Source organism: Athene cunicularia (genome assembly GCF_003259725.1).
Source record: "Athene cunicularia isolate RWA chromosome 8 unlocalized genomic scaffold, athCun1 chr8_part1, whole genome shotgun sequence".
Classification (NCBI taxonomy): domain Eukaryota; kingdom Metazoa; phylum Chordata; class Aves; order Strigiformes; family Strigidae; genus Athene; species Athene cunicularia.
Window position 1 is genome coordinate 21,159,193 of NW_020799109.1, and position 18,016 is coordinate 21,177,208.

The 18,016-nt window shown below is 36.1% G+C and overlaps 2 protein-coding genes across 6 annotated transcripts; one reads left to right on the forward strand and one right to left on the reverse strand.

The window, feature by feature from the left end:
• Positions 1–15: 15 nt before the first annotated feature.
• On the forward strand, positions 16–7,132 carry TRMT13 (tRNA methyltransferase 13 homolog). The gene is made up of 11 exons (XM_026854050.1): positions 16–202; positions 611–657; positions 748–814; positions 1,645–1,707; positions 1,841–1,910; positions 2,335–2,441; positions 3,341–3,508; positions 3,785–3,857; positions 4,657–4,731; positions 5,635–6,049; positions 6,360–7,132. The coding sequence occupies exons 1-11, from the start codon at positions 68–70 to the stop codon at positions 6,553–6,555; spliced, it is 1,416 nt and encodes a 471-aa protein (XP_026709851.1). The 5' UTR covers positions 16–67; the 3' UTR covers positions 6,556–7,132.
• Positions 6,776–17,401, reverse strand: LRRC39 (leucine rich repeat containing 39). 5 transcript variants are annotated; one of them, XM_026854053.1, is made up of 9 exons: positions 16,787–17,401; positions 15,048–15,106; positions 14,356–14,556; positions 13,353–13,458; positions 12,139–12,295; positions 11,470–11,606; positions 9,816–9,961; positions 9,080–9,232; positions 7,240–8,058 (listed from the first exon to the last, which is right to left on the reverse strand). In XM_026854053.1, exons 3-9 carry the CDS (start codon positions 14,478–14,480, stop codon positions 7,851–7,853), a joined length of 1,032 nt encoding a protein of 343 aa, XP_026709854.1. In that variant the 5' UTR covers positions 14,481–14,556; positions 15,048–15,106; positions 16,787–17,401; the 3' UTR covers positions 7,240–7,850. The 5 variants fall into 5 exon arrangements, with proteins under 5 accessions (XP_026709855.1, XP_026709854.1, XP_026709853.1 ...); XM_026854054.1 differs by lacking the exon at positions 16,787–17,401 and adding an exon at positions 6,776–6,885 and having other exon boundaries at positions 7,919–8,058; positions 14,356–15,296; XM_026854052.1 differs by lacking the exon at positions 15,048–15,106.
• Between the last annotated feature and the right edge of the window lie 615 nt (positions 17,402–18,016).

The window sequence follows — 18,016 nt, forward strand, 5'->3', positions numbered from 1 at the left end:
GGCTCCCGCGGAGGAGGAGCCTCAAGATGGAGCCGAGGCGGCGCGCGCAAAGAGTGCCGGGACGGAAATGGCGGCGCCGGAGCCGAGACGTGGCTCTCCTCTCCCGGGGCGATGTGCCTATTTCGTGGAGAGGAAGAAGCGCTTCTGCAAGATGATCCCGGCTCCTGGGAGGCGCTTTTGCGGAGAGCATGGGCAGCAGGAGGTACCGGGCCTTGCTGGGCGGAGCAACAGTCCCCCTTCTCCGGCGGGGGAGGAGGGGCTCCTGGGGGCAGGGGAGCCCCGGGTTCTCAGGCAGCGGGGAGGCACCGGCGGCACCCAGGGGGCCTGGGCGGCATGTCCGCCTGAGCTGGCCCCGCAGCATGGGCAGAGAGGCAGCGCTGCGCCTTCCTTTGAGCTAAGACCATCAGTTCAGCACAGCAGTAACCCTGCCGTTAACATCAAGGGTTTATTCTTTTAGGGCCCATTTAAGTATTAAATTCTCTATTCCGGTTAACCCACCTACCATAAAATAGATGTTTTGTGAAACTCCGATGTCCCTCAACAGCTTTTCTGAAACAGTAACACTGAATAGCTGCTGAAGTGTTGTCTAAAACTTTTCTTTTACAACTAGCAAGAAAATGACAGAAAAAGAATTCCGTGCCCTCTTGATCCAAAACAGTAAGTATATGTAAATGCTTTTCCTATTCTTTGTCGGAGTTCACATGATAAATGCTACTACTTATTTTTTTTTTTCCATTTGGATTTTAGCACTGTATATGAAGACCAACTACAAAAGCATTTAAAAAAATGTAATTCAAGAGAGAAGCCAAAGCCAGTAAGTGCAGCACTCACTACCTCCTCTCAGATTTAAGACCTTAAACATTAGAGCTCTGCAGAGAACTTAACTGTGCTGACAGCAGGTGTGAACTGGCAGACAGCAGTCTCAGCAAGCATGACAGTAGGGAAGATGAATAGGTACTTGCTGAAATGAAATTCACATTCTAATCTCATCTTTTATTTCCCCTCTCATTGTAGTTCAGTACAACTTTTCAGTTCTCTTAGTTACAAATAAAAATGCTGAATTAATTTTATGTGCTCTAAGAACAGTCTCTCACAATGCTATTCATTTCACAGGTTTGGTGAGAGACTGTCCTTGGGAAGCAAAACTAGCAGGGAGACTCTGGGCGTTTTCCTACATCTGACAGTCTGCTGCCCTAGCCAGCTTGGCCACTTCACTCAAGCGAGCAGTGGATGATGAAAAGCTAGGCTGACAGTTGCAGCTAGTGCTGAGGGAAGGAATAGGATGTATGTCTCAACAGCTGTTTCAAGAAAACAGAAGATGACTTCTTTACTGTCTGCCTTTCTGCCTTACGAGTATTGCGCCTTTGGTATTACATAGGAAACCTTAAAGTGATCTCTGGAATCAGTCTAGTAAGCATTGGCAGCTTAACTCTTATGAACACGTGCAATCATGCTAAAACATGTCAGTCATTTGTGCTGGGGATTTAGGATCAGACTACAGGAAAAAAAAATTACTTGGAATATTTTTTGCAGTGGATTCCTGTTTCTGTGTACCTTATGATGAAACACTGAAGAAGTTAGCTTTTTGCTTCCTGGTAATTAACAAAATCAATTTTTTTTTTTTTTTAATTTTTATTTTTAAAGGTCTACTTTGTTCAAGATATTAATGCAGGTTTAAAAGATGTAGCAGAAATACCAGAAAAAACAGTGAGTACATCTATTTGTTCTAATGCTCAGTCCCTACATAACATGTTGTAATTTATCATATGACTAATCAACTAGCAAAACCAAAAAGGTCTTGTATTTATGGTTGGCTTTTTTTTTTTTTGTCTTTAAAAAGGTACCTATTTCTTCTCTGTCCAAAGAAGAGTTGAAGAACTTAATTATCAAGGTGAAAAAAGCAAGTAATGGTGAGCTTACTTAATACTGAAAATAAGGTATTTGAAACTGAATTGCTTAAATATTTTATTGTTTTTTTTTGTTGATAGGTATCTCTGAAAATGTGAGATATTTGGCACTAAACACATCTGAAGTAATTATCATCAAGATGTAGGCAATCCTCCAATAGCTAAATTTTACTCAGAAGAATAAACTAGATTGATAGAATAAAACACTGATCTTTTGTTCATGTAACTAATCTCCCTTTCTTTTGTGTTTTTTGTCTTCCATGCAAATATCACTACATATAACAATACAGCTCTGTTATAAACATAGGTCTATTTTGATAGTGCCTCAAATGGAGCTCTTGTCTGAATAATGTAACATGTATGATACAAAACCAGAAACTCTTGAAAAATGGAAACCTATTCCTAAAAGTTTTGCATTTGCATGCAGGCCTGGAACTTGACCTTAAGGAACAAATACTGTCCCACCAGGCTTTACAAGAAGCCTTAAATGACCCAAAGAATGGGGAATCCGCTTTCAAACACTTGAAACAACAGGTATGGTCACTGCTTTACTAATAGCTATAGATGTTTTTAAATGTAGAATTCCATTGCTGTAAATTGGAGTGAGTGTGTGTGCGTAATACTAGTCTCTCTGTATAGAGGAAATCTGATATGCTCTATTAAGTCTACAGCATACATATAACCTTGGAGTGGCTGCTTTAAGAGTAATAAAAGTTCATTAGGATACTGAAATACAAATTGTGTGTTCTGAATTTTTACTTGCATATTCTTATTTTATATCAGCTCATAATAAATCTGAGCTACAAATGTAAAATGTTGTATTTGCTAAGAAGTAAAAGGAATTTTTTACTTTTTCTGTAAGAAAATGATTTCCTGATTGTGTAACAGATGCATAAAAAGAATTGGAGACCCTGAGTTCATCTTCTGCGTTTTTAATGTATATGGAGCAGTATGAATTTTAAGGGAGACAGATTGCATACTGTAGCAGAAGAAAAAGTTTAGGGAAGGAAAATTTAAAAGTGAGAAATGTCTTTTTACTGTACTTTCTTCCTGTGGTCTACTTTTCTATGTATTCCAAAACACATAACTGCAGCAGAGAGGGCTCAGCAGCCACTGATGCTTCACAGAAAATCCAGAACAATACAGATCTTTTAGATGACTACTTTGAGAATCAGCAGAGAATAATATTATAATGTGTACTTGATCCCAAAAATCCATTCCAGAAACTTCTGGGTGGAGTTCTGTGAGCAGTGGAAGAAGGGATGGGTGCTGCTATAATCCCTTTCCTCTGTACACACAAGAACTTTTCCCTAATTCCTCAGGGAATGGAAGACTTAGAAAAGACCTCTGCAGTTTAGTGAAATAATCAGTTTTCTATCAGGCATTACAATACACAGTCTATATATTTGTAAATAATCCTTTGATTCTTGTAGGCTTCTATTTTAGGTAACATGGAAAAATTACATTTACTTGGTCCAGGAAGATGCTTTGTTGAGTTTGGAGCTGGGCGGGGAAAGCTGTCTCATTGGGTTGATGTTGCCTTACAGAATGTTGAAAATGTTCAGTTTTTGCTTGTGGAAAGGGCAACTACAAGATTCAAGGTAAGAGAGGATATTGCCACATTAGCAAGAGTATAATTTTTAAACTGTTGTTGTTGAAGCTGTTAGAATTTGCTTTTTATCTTCAAAGAGAACATAAAGCTTTTAAATTGTGAAAGTTTGGGAAGTGTGATTGTGTACATTCCATACTTTGCCAATAGCAAACTTATTAGGGAAAAAAATGGTGTAGGGTGTTGGAAATGTGCAGACTTGTCAGGACAAAAGTCTGGCATTAATCCCTGGAGCAAAATAATTAGTAATCTTGTTATGTTTACACAGGTGGATGGAAAACATAAAAGAAGAGATTCTGTATTTGAAAGGCTACAAGTTGATATTCAGCATTTATGTTTAAGTAAGTTACTTCTTGGCTTGTGAAACAGAGACTTAATTTTAGATTTTGAATACTGGAGTTCAAGTCAGTTTGTATGTAGCTTAAATGTGCTTGGTTTTGAAGATTATTTTCAGTGGTTACTTGGACACATTAATGCTGTGTGTATATGCATATACATACACGTGTGTGTGTGTATATATACACGTGTGTGTATGTATATATATATTTAAAAAAAAAATAAAATAAATAAATAAATATATATATATATATAAAAAAAAATGGAGATTTAAAATGTTTGGCTTTTTATACACATAATTATAGGCAAGAAATAGCAAAAACCAAAACATTTTGGAGGATTTTTTTAGAACTTGCAGGATTAAACACCTTTGCATTGTTTGTTATAGGTGTGCAGACTGAAGCAAGTCATGCATATCGTCGATATGCATATATGCTATATATTGTGTATATTGATATTCTGTGCATATCAACAGAATTTGTGGGAACACCTGTCATCATGAGATGCGTTAATGTCATTTGCTTTTCACAGGCAGTATAGAAAGGCTGAAATGGTTAAATATGCTTCTCAGCCACAGCATCTGATTGTCCTAATTTGTTTCAGAAATAGAAACTTTCATTTAATAGCTTGTAACTGTACGTACAGACCACTGTGTTTTCAGTAAAGGTTAACATTTATTTAAGTGTGCTGAAATTACATTATCCAGAAAAAATACTTCCCCAGCTATAATAATAGAAGTTCTGGGGTTTTGGGGGATTGTGTGTGTGTGTTTATTTTACTGCTTTTTTTTTTTTCCCCGTCCAGAGAAGGTACCTATTTTGGAGATGAACAGACTACCAGTAGTAGGAATTGGGAAGCATTTGTGTGGTGCTGCGACAGGTATAAATTATATGTGTTAACTGCAGCATATTAAGATATTAAATCTTACAGTCTGAAGGGACTGATCTTCCAAACTGTCCTTTTAAGTTTTTCTTGCCCTCTAATCCATTGTTAGCAAATGTAGTAATTACATTCTAAATACCTGTTGACCTCAGTGAAATAATAAATGGATAATAGATTCAAGGCTACTTTAGACATAAGTAAAACCTTTCATATTTTTTATAGAGTAGAACAAAAAAAAGCGTGTGGTGGTATGGGTCATGTATTTGTATACTGTTAGAAGTGCCTTTTTTTAACACTGTAGCCTCTACTCTGAAATATTTTCTTTCTAGATTTGTATTGGCTGTCTGAATATGTATCCTAAGCAAGCAGATAAGAATGTGTTTCTGTCCTGATAATTTTAGACTAATATACTTTTTCTAATGTTACGTCTACTAAGTAGAGAAAGGCATCTCAAATGCTTAATTGTGTCATTTTTGTAACAGTACCTATACAGGTGTCATATTTAAGAAGTGCCTGTACATATTAAGTAGATTGTGTCCTAGATATCAAGCTTGCAGAGCAATTGCTTGCATGTTTTACAGGAAAGAGATCCACCTACAATATGCAAGTTTGTTAACCAAAGTATTTCAAATTCACTTGTGTAGAACAAATATTCAAGAGGGTAAGCCCTTAGTAGATCCAGAGGCCTCATAATATTTATTTAGCATTTAGAGTTTTCATGTTTTCAAAGCATACTTGTAATTTCTAGTTATCCTTAAAACTGCTTTCTGGCTTACTTTGTGATGTATACTTTTATTGTTCTTTGTGGGAAGCACATTCCCAACTGTGATAGAGCCTGTATAAATAGTGGCATGGTGTTTGTTGCTATTTTTTGGAGGCAGTACGGCTGTTCTTTCCTAGATCTTGCTTTGAGATGCTTGGTTGAAAGTTATACAGCTGCTTGTGATGGAGAAAATGAAGAGCCTGCACCAAAACGCTCTAGGACCGACAAGAAAGAGGTGGCTTCTAACAATTCTGCTGATAATGAAAGCAACAAAGAAGACTGTAAGCCTGTAGCTGGAATTGTTATTGCACTGTGTTGCCATCACAAGTGTGACTGGACACATTATGTAGGCAGAGAGTTCTTTAAAGCAGTAGGACTTGGACCAGTAGAATTCCATTATTTTACAAGAATGAGTAGCTGGGCCACTTGTGGCATGCTAGAAGCCACAACCAAAGCCCCTACAAGTGAAGAAAGTGAAGATCAAACTAACGACACAGGAGGACATGAGCAAACATTCATCAAGACAGAGGGCGATTCTGATACTTTACAAGGGTACATAATTTTTTTTCTATAAATGGACTCCTGCAGAAAAGTAAAATTATATATAGTGGTATATAAAATTCTTTTAGGTCCTCAAAATGACTAATTTTACAGAAACAACTACTAAATTTATAGAAATAGTCTACTTTAAAAATACAGTTTTCATGGACTTACAGTTCAAAATATTTTAACAGTCATGCTAGCCTGAACTGAAATGAATTTGCAGTGATTTCAGTAGTTTTTCTAAGCTTAACTACTAATGTTAATCAACAAAACTATTCTTCTGACATGTTCATTCTTTTCCTCCTTTTTGTGAAACTAGAATACTTACTGTTGAAGAACGAAAGGAGATAGGTTGCCTTTGTAAACTGTTGATTGATCACGGGCGGATTGAATATTTACAACAACGAGGATACAAGGCTGCACTACAGTATTATACAGAGTCTGATGTGTCCTTGGAGAATGTCCTGTTGACAGCTGTCCCAAGTCCGTCTTTGATAACAGCGCCAACTACATGACAGGAAATAGATTTGGAATTGGTAGGAAAAAAACCTATAAAACTTATCTGGATTTTTTTAAAAGCCAATCATTGTTTGCGAAAAAACTGTTTCAGTCTTTCCTGTACCCAGGAAGAGGTCTTATATTTCCCAGTTTCACTGGAAGTTACAAATATGCAAACCAGTTCTCATTGACAGAAAAATAAAATCCTGACGAATATCTGAAACCTGTTGTATGCCTCTTTGCTAGGAGGAAGTATACTTGATAATATTCTTCCATTCACAGTTACGTTATTTATTCATTAGCATTTATGACAGGAGAAGGACCAGAAGTACAACTTTCCAGATTTCCTAAAAAAGAATGGGTTAAAATAAGAGAAATTAACATGCTTTGTTTTCACTTTAAAGTTCAGAATAGCTTTATCTTTCCTCTTAAATTATTTAAGTAGGCCTAGGTACTTTCATCAGACCATGCTGCTAAGGTAATCTGTTAAGGAAGAAAACTTATTTGTAAACTGTCATTTTGATATATTTTTGCTAATTTGATTATTCATTCATGAAATACTGATAAGAAAAAAGCTGTCTTAAGCATTCTAAATCAAGAGTGTTTCAATCATTCATTTTTAAGCCTTCATGATATATAGAACGAAGATCAGAGAAAACATTTTATATCTGCAAAGAAGTTCTCTCTGCAGGTAACAGCTCTACATGCACATCTGTTCAAGTGCTTTTTTTTGGTCTCTTACTATAGCCTTTAAGCTATTACCTTTGAGACTGGTAACAGCATTTTCTTATCAGAGTGATTTAGAAATGGGATGAAACTGGGGGGGGGGGTTTGTTTAGGTCACTGGATTTTTGGTCAGCAAAAGCAAGTTGTGAGAAACATCTGCTTATATCAGGCATTGATACTTCATTGCTAAAAATGTTGTATGTTGGGAACGTAGGCTCTCTCCCTTACATCCTCCTTTGGTAGTCCCCATCTGGACAACATCTAAAAATAGGGAAGGTTGAGCTTCATGAGACAAACAGTGCTGGAAGACCCACACTATGTAAACTCTGATTAAATTTCAAGTACAAGAGACAGTCATCAACTTCCAGTTACCCAGGCTGTAGGCAACTTAGGCATGTTTATTCCAGTGTTCCACAGTTCCAGTATGTACTTACTAGATGTATATGCTGTTCATGTGAAGACCTACTGTGCCAGCTCCTGATAAAAGCAACCCTGCCCTCTGAAAAAACTGTAAACAGATTTTTACTAAGATGTTATATTTATTAAGATTATTCCTGTTTTATTTGTATATGTATCCTAGCTTCCTTTAATCTGGTTTATTGTTCCCTGTGTCACTGTACTCCAGAGAGATTAGAATTCGTAAAAAAGCCATACCTGTTTTTTTGAGTGACTCCTGGATATACATGTGCATGAATTCAATGCCAAACATTTCCTGTTGGTCTTCCTCTTCTGTATCCTCGCATGGAGGGAGTGTTACCTCTAACTCCAGTGGATTGTCTCTGAAGTTGACAAATCTGATAGTTCACCAGAAAAGGTTACTCTTGCAGTAGGTTTTGTCCAGAGATCAACTCTTTTGAAACTGAATTAAGAGTACTCAAACAGTATTTTGAGCAAAATAAAATAAGTCTTTTAATATTACTAATATAGTGATGAGTTTAAGTAAACTAAGCTAAGATGATGCCTTCTAACAGTAGCTGATTGTGGTGGGAGAAAACATTGCAGTTCTCATCATTTTTAGCTTCAGGTTTTAACCCCACTGTCAGCCTTACTGAGCTTCCACACACATTCAAATGCCTGGATTCTCCCACCATTGCAAGGCAATAGCCAACCCTGTCTCCCTCTGTTCTTCATCCATCCCTGGGCCTGTGCTTGTATAGATATATTTTTAAGAGGTGCTGCTTCTTCCAAAACATCTAAAACCAGGAATTGTCTTACTGGGTTAGACATGATTTAGACTAGTTTTCTTTAAAATGGCCAGTATCCAGTAATTCAAATGAAAATGCAAACAACAGGAAAGTTTCTGTCACAGTATACAAAAGAACATTTCTAATTCTACCAATTAAAAATTTACATTCATTCTTTATTTTCCAAAGCAAGTACAGGAGTATCCTTATACCTAATCCTTTTTATTTAATTCTGAATGCTTGACTTCTCAGTGCAAAAGTTCTACTTTTTGTCATTTTTATCATTGTTACATATTTTTCCTCCTAGCTCTTGGCTTTAGAGAGTGATGTAAAAGGCCAATTAGAAGTCAGCATTTGGACCTTTTTGGAAATGAGAAAATGTACTATGGTTTCCTTTTTCATTTGGGACTGTAACTAGCATGAATGAGTTGTGCTACACAAAGCTTTCTTGACCAGATCCTCAACTGTTATGAGTCTGTGAAATTATGCTGATTTATATGGTATTGTGTTCATCTGTATAACTGTGGACATGCCTTTTCCACTTAGTATCACTTTATGATATACAACTCAAGGGAGGCTTTAACACTTACCTCCTGGTATTTTTATTTATATTTCTGCTGATTTTTCTTACCTCAGATTTGTCATGTCCTTCAGACGAGCTGGAATATCCTTAAGTTTGTTGTTGCTAAGAACAAGAGTACTAAGATTTTTCATATTACCAATGGTTTCTGGCAAAGAGTTTATCTCATTCCTTTGGAGCCATAAAGTGTGGAGATTCTCCATTCTGTAAAATAGGTATTTGCACAATCCATAAAGATTTAGAAAATTAATCTTCTTAATCATTAATATAAAGGAATTGATTCATTTTTACAGCCCCATAAAGATCTCTCATAAAGAATGCAACAATTCTCAAAGGAAACCTCATATCCAAGATAATCACCCAACCTCTTGTCAAAAGTGTCAAGGGCAAGAAATACCACAGAATCATATAGGTTGGAAAAACCCTTGAACATCACCTAGTCCAATCATTAACATTGACAGTTCTCAACTCCACCCTATCCCTCAGTGCTATGTCAACCCAGCTCTTAAACCCCTCCAGGGACGGGGACTCCACCACCTCCCTGGGCAGCCCATTCCAATGCATGACAACACGTTCTGTAAAGAAATGCTTCCTAATATCTATTTGATACTGAATTTATTGTTTATTGAATGGATTATTCCAGCTCATTTAAAATATCACATTACGGCTGATAAATCTTAAATTTGTAGTGATGTTAATGTTAAAATAATCTTTTGAAGTAGGATTTAATAATTAGAGTTTCAATGCAATGGAATTAAGACTAACATGAGTTTTAAGCTTTAGGTACCTGTCAATTGCATCAGGAAGCTCCTGGAGTTTATTTCCCCCCATATCTAACCATTCTAGATTTGACATGTTGAGAAGAGCTGAAGGGATGGTAGTAAACTGATTCATACACAGATCTATGTGTGAAAGCTTCTTTAGATCACCAAGCTGGAAAGAAAGGGAGATTTATTCCAAGTTTGTATAGCTGTTCCATTATAGCAGTGCTGTAATAATGTTGACTGAAAAAAAAGAAACTATTTAAAAAAATTATAATACATTTGGGAGTTAGTAAACACAGAATGGTTTCTGACTTACATTAGCTGATATTACTTAACAGTTACAGTTCTGACTTGGAAAGTAGGTGAGTTTGAAACTGGTCAGGCAGAAGAAATTTATCTCCTACCTGGCAGTGAGTGTGCTAACTGCTGAGAAGCTGAATGCCATGACTACACCACAGATACATCTCAAGCCTTGAGAACAAATTAAAGATACCACTATTGTTAGTCTTTCATACTCCGTGCAATATGCGGTTTTTTCTTTGTCAAATATTTAGATTTTTATGGATCAAATTGCATGGCCTGTATTTTAGAGGGAACCTAGACACCTTCCACACTGTGAAATCTACTATGGCAAAACATTATAAAAATTAAACATAGCATCATTCAGTATTGCAACACCTAAGTCCTTTGGTGACTCATGCCTTCAGGTGCTTTTACGATGTTCAAGTGATGCAGAGGTGGTTTATTGCATATCTGGTCCAATTGTCTAAACACTCAGTTACTCAAGTACATATAATCGAAGCTTCGCAGTGTTCACATCAACTAATCTCAGTAGGACAGAACTGTGTATTTGCTGTGAGCTGTTAATTTAAAAGCTATCACTCTACAACATGTAACCTGTATCCACATAGATTTTTGTAAACTCTGGATTCTGATTAATAGCGTTTGTTTTCATTTGAAGATTTGTTGTTAGGTATCAATGTTTAGACTCGCTCAGTTTTGCAAGGCACTAATTGCTGTCAACTATTGCCACTACTGTTTTTTTAAAGAAGTTAAACCAAGTAAATACGGTTACATAGTTGTCATCTCTGAGACTAATATTTAGATATGCAGGTCTCATGCTTAGGTCAGTCCAAATTAAGCCTCAGTAGTAGGTGAGCAGTTGTTTTTATTCTCTCGTAATTGCATTCAACATCTCAGAACAATATTCATTGAATTCTCTGCATAAGCAGTTGTATAAGTCACACAAACCCTTTTCAGAGCTAGAAGCTATGGTAAAGATGCTTAGAGTTGGGTCCTGGCCTATGGTATGATTCTCAACCATAGGGAACTTCTCTGTGCTAAGGTGTCAGACCCTCAGTGGGGTAAATCAGTGATGACCTTTAGTCTAAACAAGTTAACATCAAGTGTATCACTGCCCCATATGCACTACCACATAATTTATCAAGACAAAATAGAGATTGGCTCCTTCAACTACTGGGGTATATGTATGTCCTCGTGTGGCTCCAGCTGGACTAGTCATAATATTGTTCACATGTGTATCTGTGGAGTAGTTGTGAAATCAGAATATCTAAGCAAATCTGGAAACAGAGTGCAAAGTTTAATGATAATTGGGTTTGAATAAATTAAAAATATGCATTAAACAAAACTAAGCCAAATGAAAGAGGCTGTCAAAACCTGAGGAGGAAGATCACAGATACTCCTGTTGGCAGCCAGTTCCAGTCTTTCCAGACTGATGCAGTTACTTATTTCCTTGGGAACAGACTTGATTCTATTGTAACTGAGAAGCAGCTCTTGGAGGCTAGTCAGCTGGCCTGCAGAGAGCACAAATGAGAAATGATAAATGTTCACATTCATTCTGTTTGAAATAGAGTATTATTTGGTTTGTGTTATCCTTATACTGTTACACAAGTGCTCTGTGTTCTCACTAAAAAAAAAGATTCACTGAAATTCAAATAGTAGGACTTCAGGACTCTAGTGCAGAAGTGCACTCATACGCTACAAAAAGACCCCTTATGAACATAGGCTACTCACACTGTAGACTTGGTACATGAACCCTGTTTTTCAATATCATTTTTCTAGCTGCATTCTGATGTCTAGTACGTGCTGTACTTACCAGCTTTTTTCTCATGGGGAGCTTTCATAAAGACATGTCTCCTTCATCTGGCCATTTTTTTAAAATGTATAAGGAATCCATGGTTTTAAATCTCACTGCCAGATTTAAATTGTCTGTTTTCTAACTACCCACTAGGACTGTTAGACAGGCAAAGTGCACAAAAATGGCATGTTTGTGTAAGATTAATTTTCTTAGAAAAGCAGCTTAAATTAAAAGAAAGCACAGCTCACCAATTTCTTTAGGTACATTTTCAATTGAGTTTCGGGATAGATCCAGAACAACAAGGTTGTGAAATCTTCCAATGAACTGAGGAATTTTCTGCAAGCTAGTTCTATGAAGCTGCCATTCCTGGAGATGGACTAGTTTCAATAAGCACGAAGGTAGTGTCTAAGACAAGAAATATGAACCAGAAAAAATTCAGCTTAGTATACAACAAGAATACAGGCTTATGTAGAAGTTTTATTTGAAACAGTAACAGTCTTGTGATTAAAAAAAAAATCTTTCCTTCTCAAGCTACACTGTAATGTCCCAATATGAACACAATCAACATGGGTAATTCTGACCACAGATTTAACCTGCCCACTTTTTGCTCCCAGGATTTAGAGATATGCACTACTGTCATTGCCTGAAAAGCCTAGTGCTTGTTTTTGTTTGTTTGTTTTAAACAAAGCCAATATAACTGAAAATGAAACTGCTCTACATAGCTTTTTTGCATTTAAATGGTCGTCTAAATTGTACTTCCTATTCTCTTAAGAAAAACTGAGCATTTGATAACAGAAGAGCTGAGGGATAGAAAAACCACATTGTCTGTATGCTATGAGCTCTGAACAAGGAACACTGGCCTACAGACCACCAGAGTATTGCTGGTTTGGCTGTCACTCTCGCTGGCCTCAACAAGGTCTAATTCTCATCACTTCATAGCAACTGGCATCTGCATTTCTGTATGGCTCAGAACAAACAGCTTCCACTCTTTCATTGATTCTACAGTTAGTCACTTCCCCCTATACATTAGAAACAAGAATAATGGTATTCTGGGAATCTGCTAGCTCATTTTCACTCTTGGAAAGAGAAAGTAAACAACAGCAAGAAATATTTTCACGTACCTAAACACAGGGTTTTCACTTTGATACATTTCAGTAGTTCTGGTGTGTTAATGTTTAATGAGGATTTACATAATTAAACTAATTTGCAGTGTAAATAATTTATAATTCAGAAAAGCCTTTTGGGCTATATTTTTGCAGAGTAATGGTTAATATTCAGAACGAAAAAAGTCAGCTTTCTTTTACACACTCACAACAGCGTATCTCAATTCATTGTTAACAAAGCACATGCTGAGCACTTCATAGATTAAAAATAGTACAGCTCTGAGTATAAAGTTGTAAATAGTCATTTTCCAATGCATCAGTCGTTCAACCCAAGCAACAATCATTCCTGTCTACACTACCTTCCATTCTTCTTCCTCTATCCTTAAAATTGCTCTTCCACCTTCATTAATAACTTTTTCTTTGAGCCTTGCTAAAGCGGCTCTCTCCTCCCAGACAAGTAGTAGCCTACAAGGGAAAGAAGATCTGTCAGTGGTGCAACAATGAAAACAGGCAATAATCACTATCTGTTCTATTTTCTGGAACAAAGAGTAGCATTTTCAGATGTCAAGCAATGTTTATTATATCTCGATGCTAAATATACTATCAATTTGAGGGAAGACAAGAACATGAAGTAATGTTTGGATGAGGTAACTTATAGGAGTTCTGTTTTACAGGTCTTCAGATTTACAGTCGGAAGACCTAACTTCATTCACTTTCAACATGTTGCAGCATGGCAACAGAATGTAGTGTCATGTGGAATTAAGTTCCAAAGCCATCAACTTTGAAGCAGTCTCCTTAAGAGGAAGTCTTCAGTCCCACCAAATCTAAGTGCAATCAAACAAACAAGGTCAATCTGCTCGAGGTTCTTTTATCTTGATTTCCAAAGGGGACTTAAACAAGAATTATGAAAAATGGGCTAATTCTCTTTCTTTCTGCTTATATTTTCCATTAATAACTTTTGAATTTGTTATTCCACTTCAAACACATCTGGCAAATTAAGAAGAGTTCCAAAAGTAGAATATTAAATTTCTTCACATTTCATGAAACTGCTGGCCAGACAGAAGACCAATGCCTCCACTGAGAAGAAAATAAATTAAATCTCCACTGGTTAGACTATTCACATGGGAGCAGATTTTAATATCTGACTTTAGGGGATTTAGTATTTATCCTAATATTTTTATCACAGAACATAGTTTTTGGTTTGACCTGACCATATTGCTTTATTCTAACCAGTGGGAATTCTGCTGGAGTAATGACTAAAGAATTCGACTCTGGATGAGTTGGAAAAGACCAGTTACAGTCTTCTGAAATGCAAGATACAGTCTAGCTTTTCACATACTTAAAGATCTACAATTTACCTACCTTCCTGCAGACCTCTGTCTGAACTCTTTTTCCTTCTGTAATTCTTCATTTATCTTGTGTATTCTCACTTCCCAAAGTGTCTTCACAGCAGTGAACGTTCCAACACAAACTGCAGTTTCAGTCATGATCCTTACATGTTCAGATTCAGCCACAGGAATCTGACTCTGAATTTCAGGCTCGATGCATTAGTGTGTGTATCAGCTACCAGATGGAGACAGTGACATGAAAACTAAAATACTGCAATACCCACTTTATTATATTATTAAATGTAATTAATGTATAGAGCTGACATAATTTTACCAACTGCTTGCTCCTTATAAAAATATATAATTGCACCCTGTTACATTTTCTTATAATAGGAAATGGTATTCTTGCCATCTCTCTGCATTCCTAGTCAGTGAACAACTGCTGCTCTCAGTTCCTTCCAATGGTAGGCCGAGTACTGACCATACTTACTAAATGCAGATATGAACGTTCATTCCCTTCCCAGGAAGAAATTAAGCTCTTAGTTGCAATTTAAAGGAGTTAAATCCTGGTAGCTGCATCCTGGTAGAAGTACTTGTAACTAAAAGAGTTTTGCACTTTAGAAGAAACTGAACTGTTGCTGGAAATAAATTAGTATACTTTATTTGCATTAATTTTCTTCATAGTTTAACTCCTTATAAAATATTTTACAGTTAGTAATGCATTACCTTTAAGAAAAGGCTTTTTAAATTCTTCAGATCCCTCTTTGAAAATTCTTGTAGGCCTGCTGTCAGGATCCACATTTAAAAAAAAAAAAAATCAGCCTGAAATTTTGAAGTCATCTATTCCTTTGTGAGATAATTAGTACATACTTTCCTGAAGAGAAGCGAAGTAGGATACTTAGTCAGCCTAATCAGTGCATCCCTCTAAAAAGCATTCTTATTGCTGTTACTGGAGTCATTTGGGGAGGGTTTTGGGGTTTTGGTTTTGCGTGTTTTTGTTTGTTTTTTTTTTTTTTTAATGAACTGCAGCCAAAATATTGATATTCAGATAAGCTTGGAGGGCTAAACTTTATGCCAACAGCAGTGTACTCTGAACACTGATGATTTGAATGCTCCCCTTGAAACTTTTTACTAATACTTGCAGGGACGAGTAAGAAAAAAAGTCTTGCGTATCCATTCAAAGTAAAAAACGAGGGTAACTTTCTTCCAAGCAAGCAACTGGATAACAACAGGAGTGGAAATTCAGGTCTTTTCATACATATATTTCCCTGCAATAATTGCTGCCAATCTGTCTTTTAAAGAAATCTTTTATATCATATTTATTCCATCATAATTTTGTGTGGCATGGATAAATCACAATTTTTTAATGAATATTTTTGTGTTCAAACTGTCAATTGTTCAATTTATGCTTACCATTTCTTTTGCTAACACAGTTATTCATAAAACCTTATTATACTGAAATCACTTAATTAAAAATGTATAGACAAATAACACAGAATGTAAATTGTCCGGATTGCTTCCTGTTGTAAAGACAGCATAAAAATAAAATTGTAATGCTTGAATAAAGAAGAATCTGGTTCAATACATTACTATTAAGGATTCTTAACTGTTCTCTGTTTGTTAAGGAAGAATGGCAGGATTTGACAGGTGACACAAATGGCAACCACAGTGAGGCACAATGCAGTCTGGCATTTAAGTTCCTAAAGAGAAACTTTTTGCTGTAAAGAGAGGATTGCATCCTCTTTCCCTCCCTCATGTAAATGTGATCATGTTTACGAGTTCGAAGGATTAACTTCTTTTTCAGTGATCTTCATAGTAATTACCTTTCCCATTCCTCATCACAATATGCAAGAGTAATGACTAATACATTTTTTTTTTTGCTCTGATGAGTGGTTACAATTTAAATTGCCTTATTTTCCAGGATTACACTCCTACTGAGATTAAGTGATCTACCTGATCTATCCTTTCTTGTTGTTTAAAGACATTTTTTTAACTATTAACCTTTTTAGGTAGAAAACTTATAAATCTTTTCATATAAATCATGTGGAAAAAAAATGCATTTGTTAATACTTGTACTACTAAAACCAGTACTGGACTACACAGTCAAATCAGTACTTATTTTTAGTAAAGCATACATTGGGCAACTCTCTTCTGCTGTGGAAAGCATATTATTCCATGAATATTGCTTTAGAACCATGAATTATGAAACAAGGTCTAAGTATATGACTTTGTTTTCAAGGAGATTTAATTATATAGTAACAGAACTACCATCAAAAGCTTCTTGTTCTTAGATCTTACTATTTTCCAGGAAAATAAAAACCGTAATAATCATGCCTTTATGGCCAACAATTTAGAAGGGAATGCCTAAAGTGTGGCTGTAAAACAGCTGCAAATTTACCCCCAAGTAATCAGATCTCCCAGTAACTTCACTTCCAAGCATCTGAAATAGTTTAACAACAACTTACCTCAATTATTTGGTGTCTTCAGCTTTTCTGTGGCTCATTGCTTTCTGGGCAGGAGCAGAAATAAATTATGAATCTTGTCTGTACTACCAAAACCATTTAGAACTCTCACTCAGGCTCCAATGCAATGTCAGACTAGTTCTAATTTTAACCTAAGCTTAGAATAGAAGGTATCACATGAGGCACTTCTGTAAAACCCCTAAGCATTTACCATTCTTAATGTCTTCCCGGTCTGCTGCATGTGACCCGACTCCCATAAAGTCCTGGATTCTCACTAACAGAAGTTACAAATTGCAAACAAAAGAACGAGTGCTTATTATGCTCCATGATGAAAAATAAGAGAGTTTTGAATTCAAAATTACAATTACTTGCTTTACTCTAGTAATGTTTCTCTGCAAGATAACTGAGCTTCAAAGTGCTATTAAACAGCAACACTGGCTAACTAGACTAGAAAAAGTATTACATCACTAAGTATTTTACTTATTACTTTTGCCCATGCAGAAGAATTCTCTTGTTGAAGGATTTTAGTGCAAATTATCAAAGTCCAGACAGAAAAGTAATCTTTCTCAGAATGTGCAGAGGGGTTATTACCCCTTTTCATGCTCTCAGTCATGAAATATTTTTAACATTCTATTTCTTCAAAGATCCCTTGGAGAAGATAAAAGGAGAACAACTCAGTCGGAATCTTTTCCTTCAACCAAATTGAAAGAGTGACAGCAATAATAACAGGTCACTATTTGAGGCAGAAGCCATGAAACGGGGTACTTCTAACCAATTCTTGCACTGGAGTATAAAACGTGAAGATGAAATTTAAAAAATATCATTCATTTGGTTATAACCCTCTTTCAGTAGAAATAATTCTTCTTCATTAGCCTTAGATTCTAGCATTACCACATAGAATTTGTAACCAAAACACCACCCTCCACTCCATGACCAGCTAAATACCTGAAGACCAACTCTTTCTCAAAAAGATAACTGCCTTAGCTTTCAATCTTCTGCACTCTTTTTTTTTTTTTTTAAGTTATGCAAAAGCAAAAAATCCAACATGTTCTTTGACATAGGTATTTCTTCTTTCAGTTTTGCTATAGATTCAGTCTATACCAGTTTTGATATAAATTCAGTCTCCACAGTGAGATTTTTTTTCTTGATCTAAAGAAGTCATAATGAAAAACCTAACTAGTTAATTTCCTCCTCCTTAAAAGAGACAGATAATTAGAGCTAAGGAAAAAAAAT

Coding starts and splice junctions, on each gene's coding strand:
- TRMT13 (XM_026854050.1), top strand. CDS start 68: ATGGCGGCGCCGGAGCCGAGACGTGGCTCTCCTCTCCCGGGGCGATGT. Junction 815..1,644: donor CAAGAGAGAAGCCAAAGCCA/GTAAGTGCAGCA, acceptor TTATTTTTAAAG/GTCTACTTTGTTCAAGATAT. Junction 6,050..6,359: donor GATTCTGATACTTTACAAGG/GTACATAATTTT, acceptor TTGTGAAACTAG/AATACTTACTGTTGAAGAAC.
- LRRC39 (XM_026854052.1), bottom strand. CDS start 14,480: ATGACTGAAACTGCAGTTTGTGTTGGAACGTTCACTGCTGTGAAGACA. Junction 13,459..14,355: donor AGACAGAGGTCTGCAGGAAG/GTAGGTAAATTG, acceptor TTTCCCTTGTAG/GCTACTACTTGTCTGGGAGG. Junction 9,962..11,469: donor TCTGTGATCTTCCTCCTCAG/GTTTTGACAGCC, acceptor CTTTCTTTCCAG/CTTGGTGATCTAAAGAAGCT.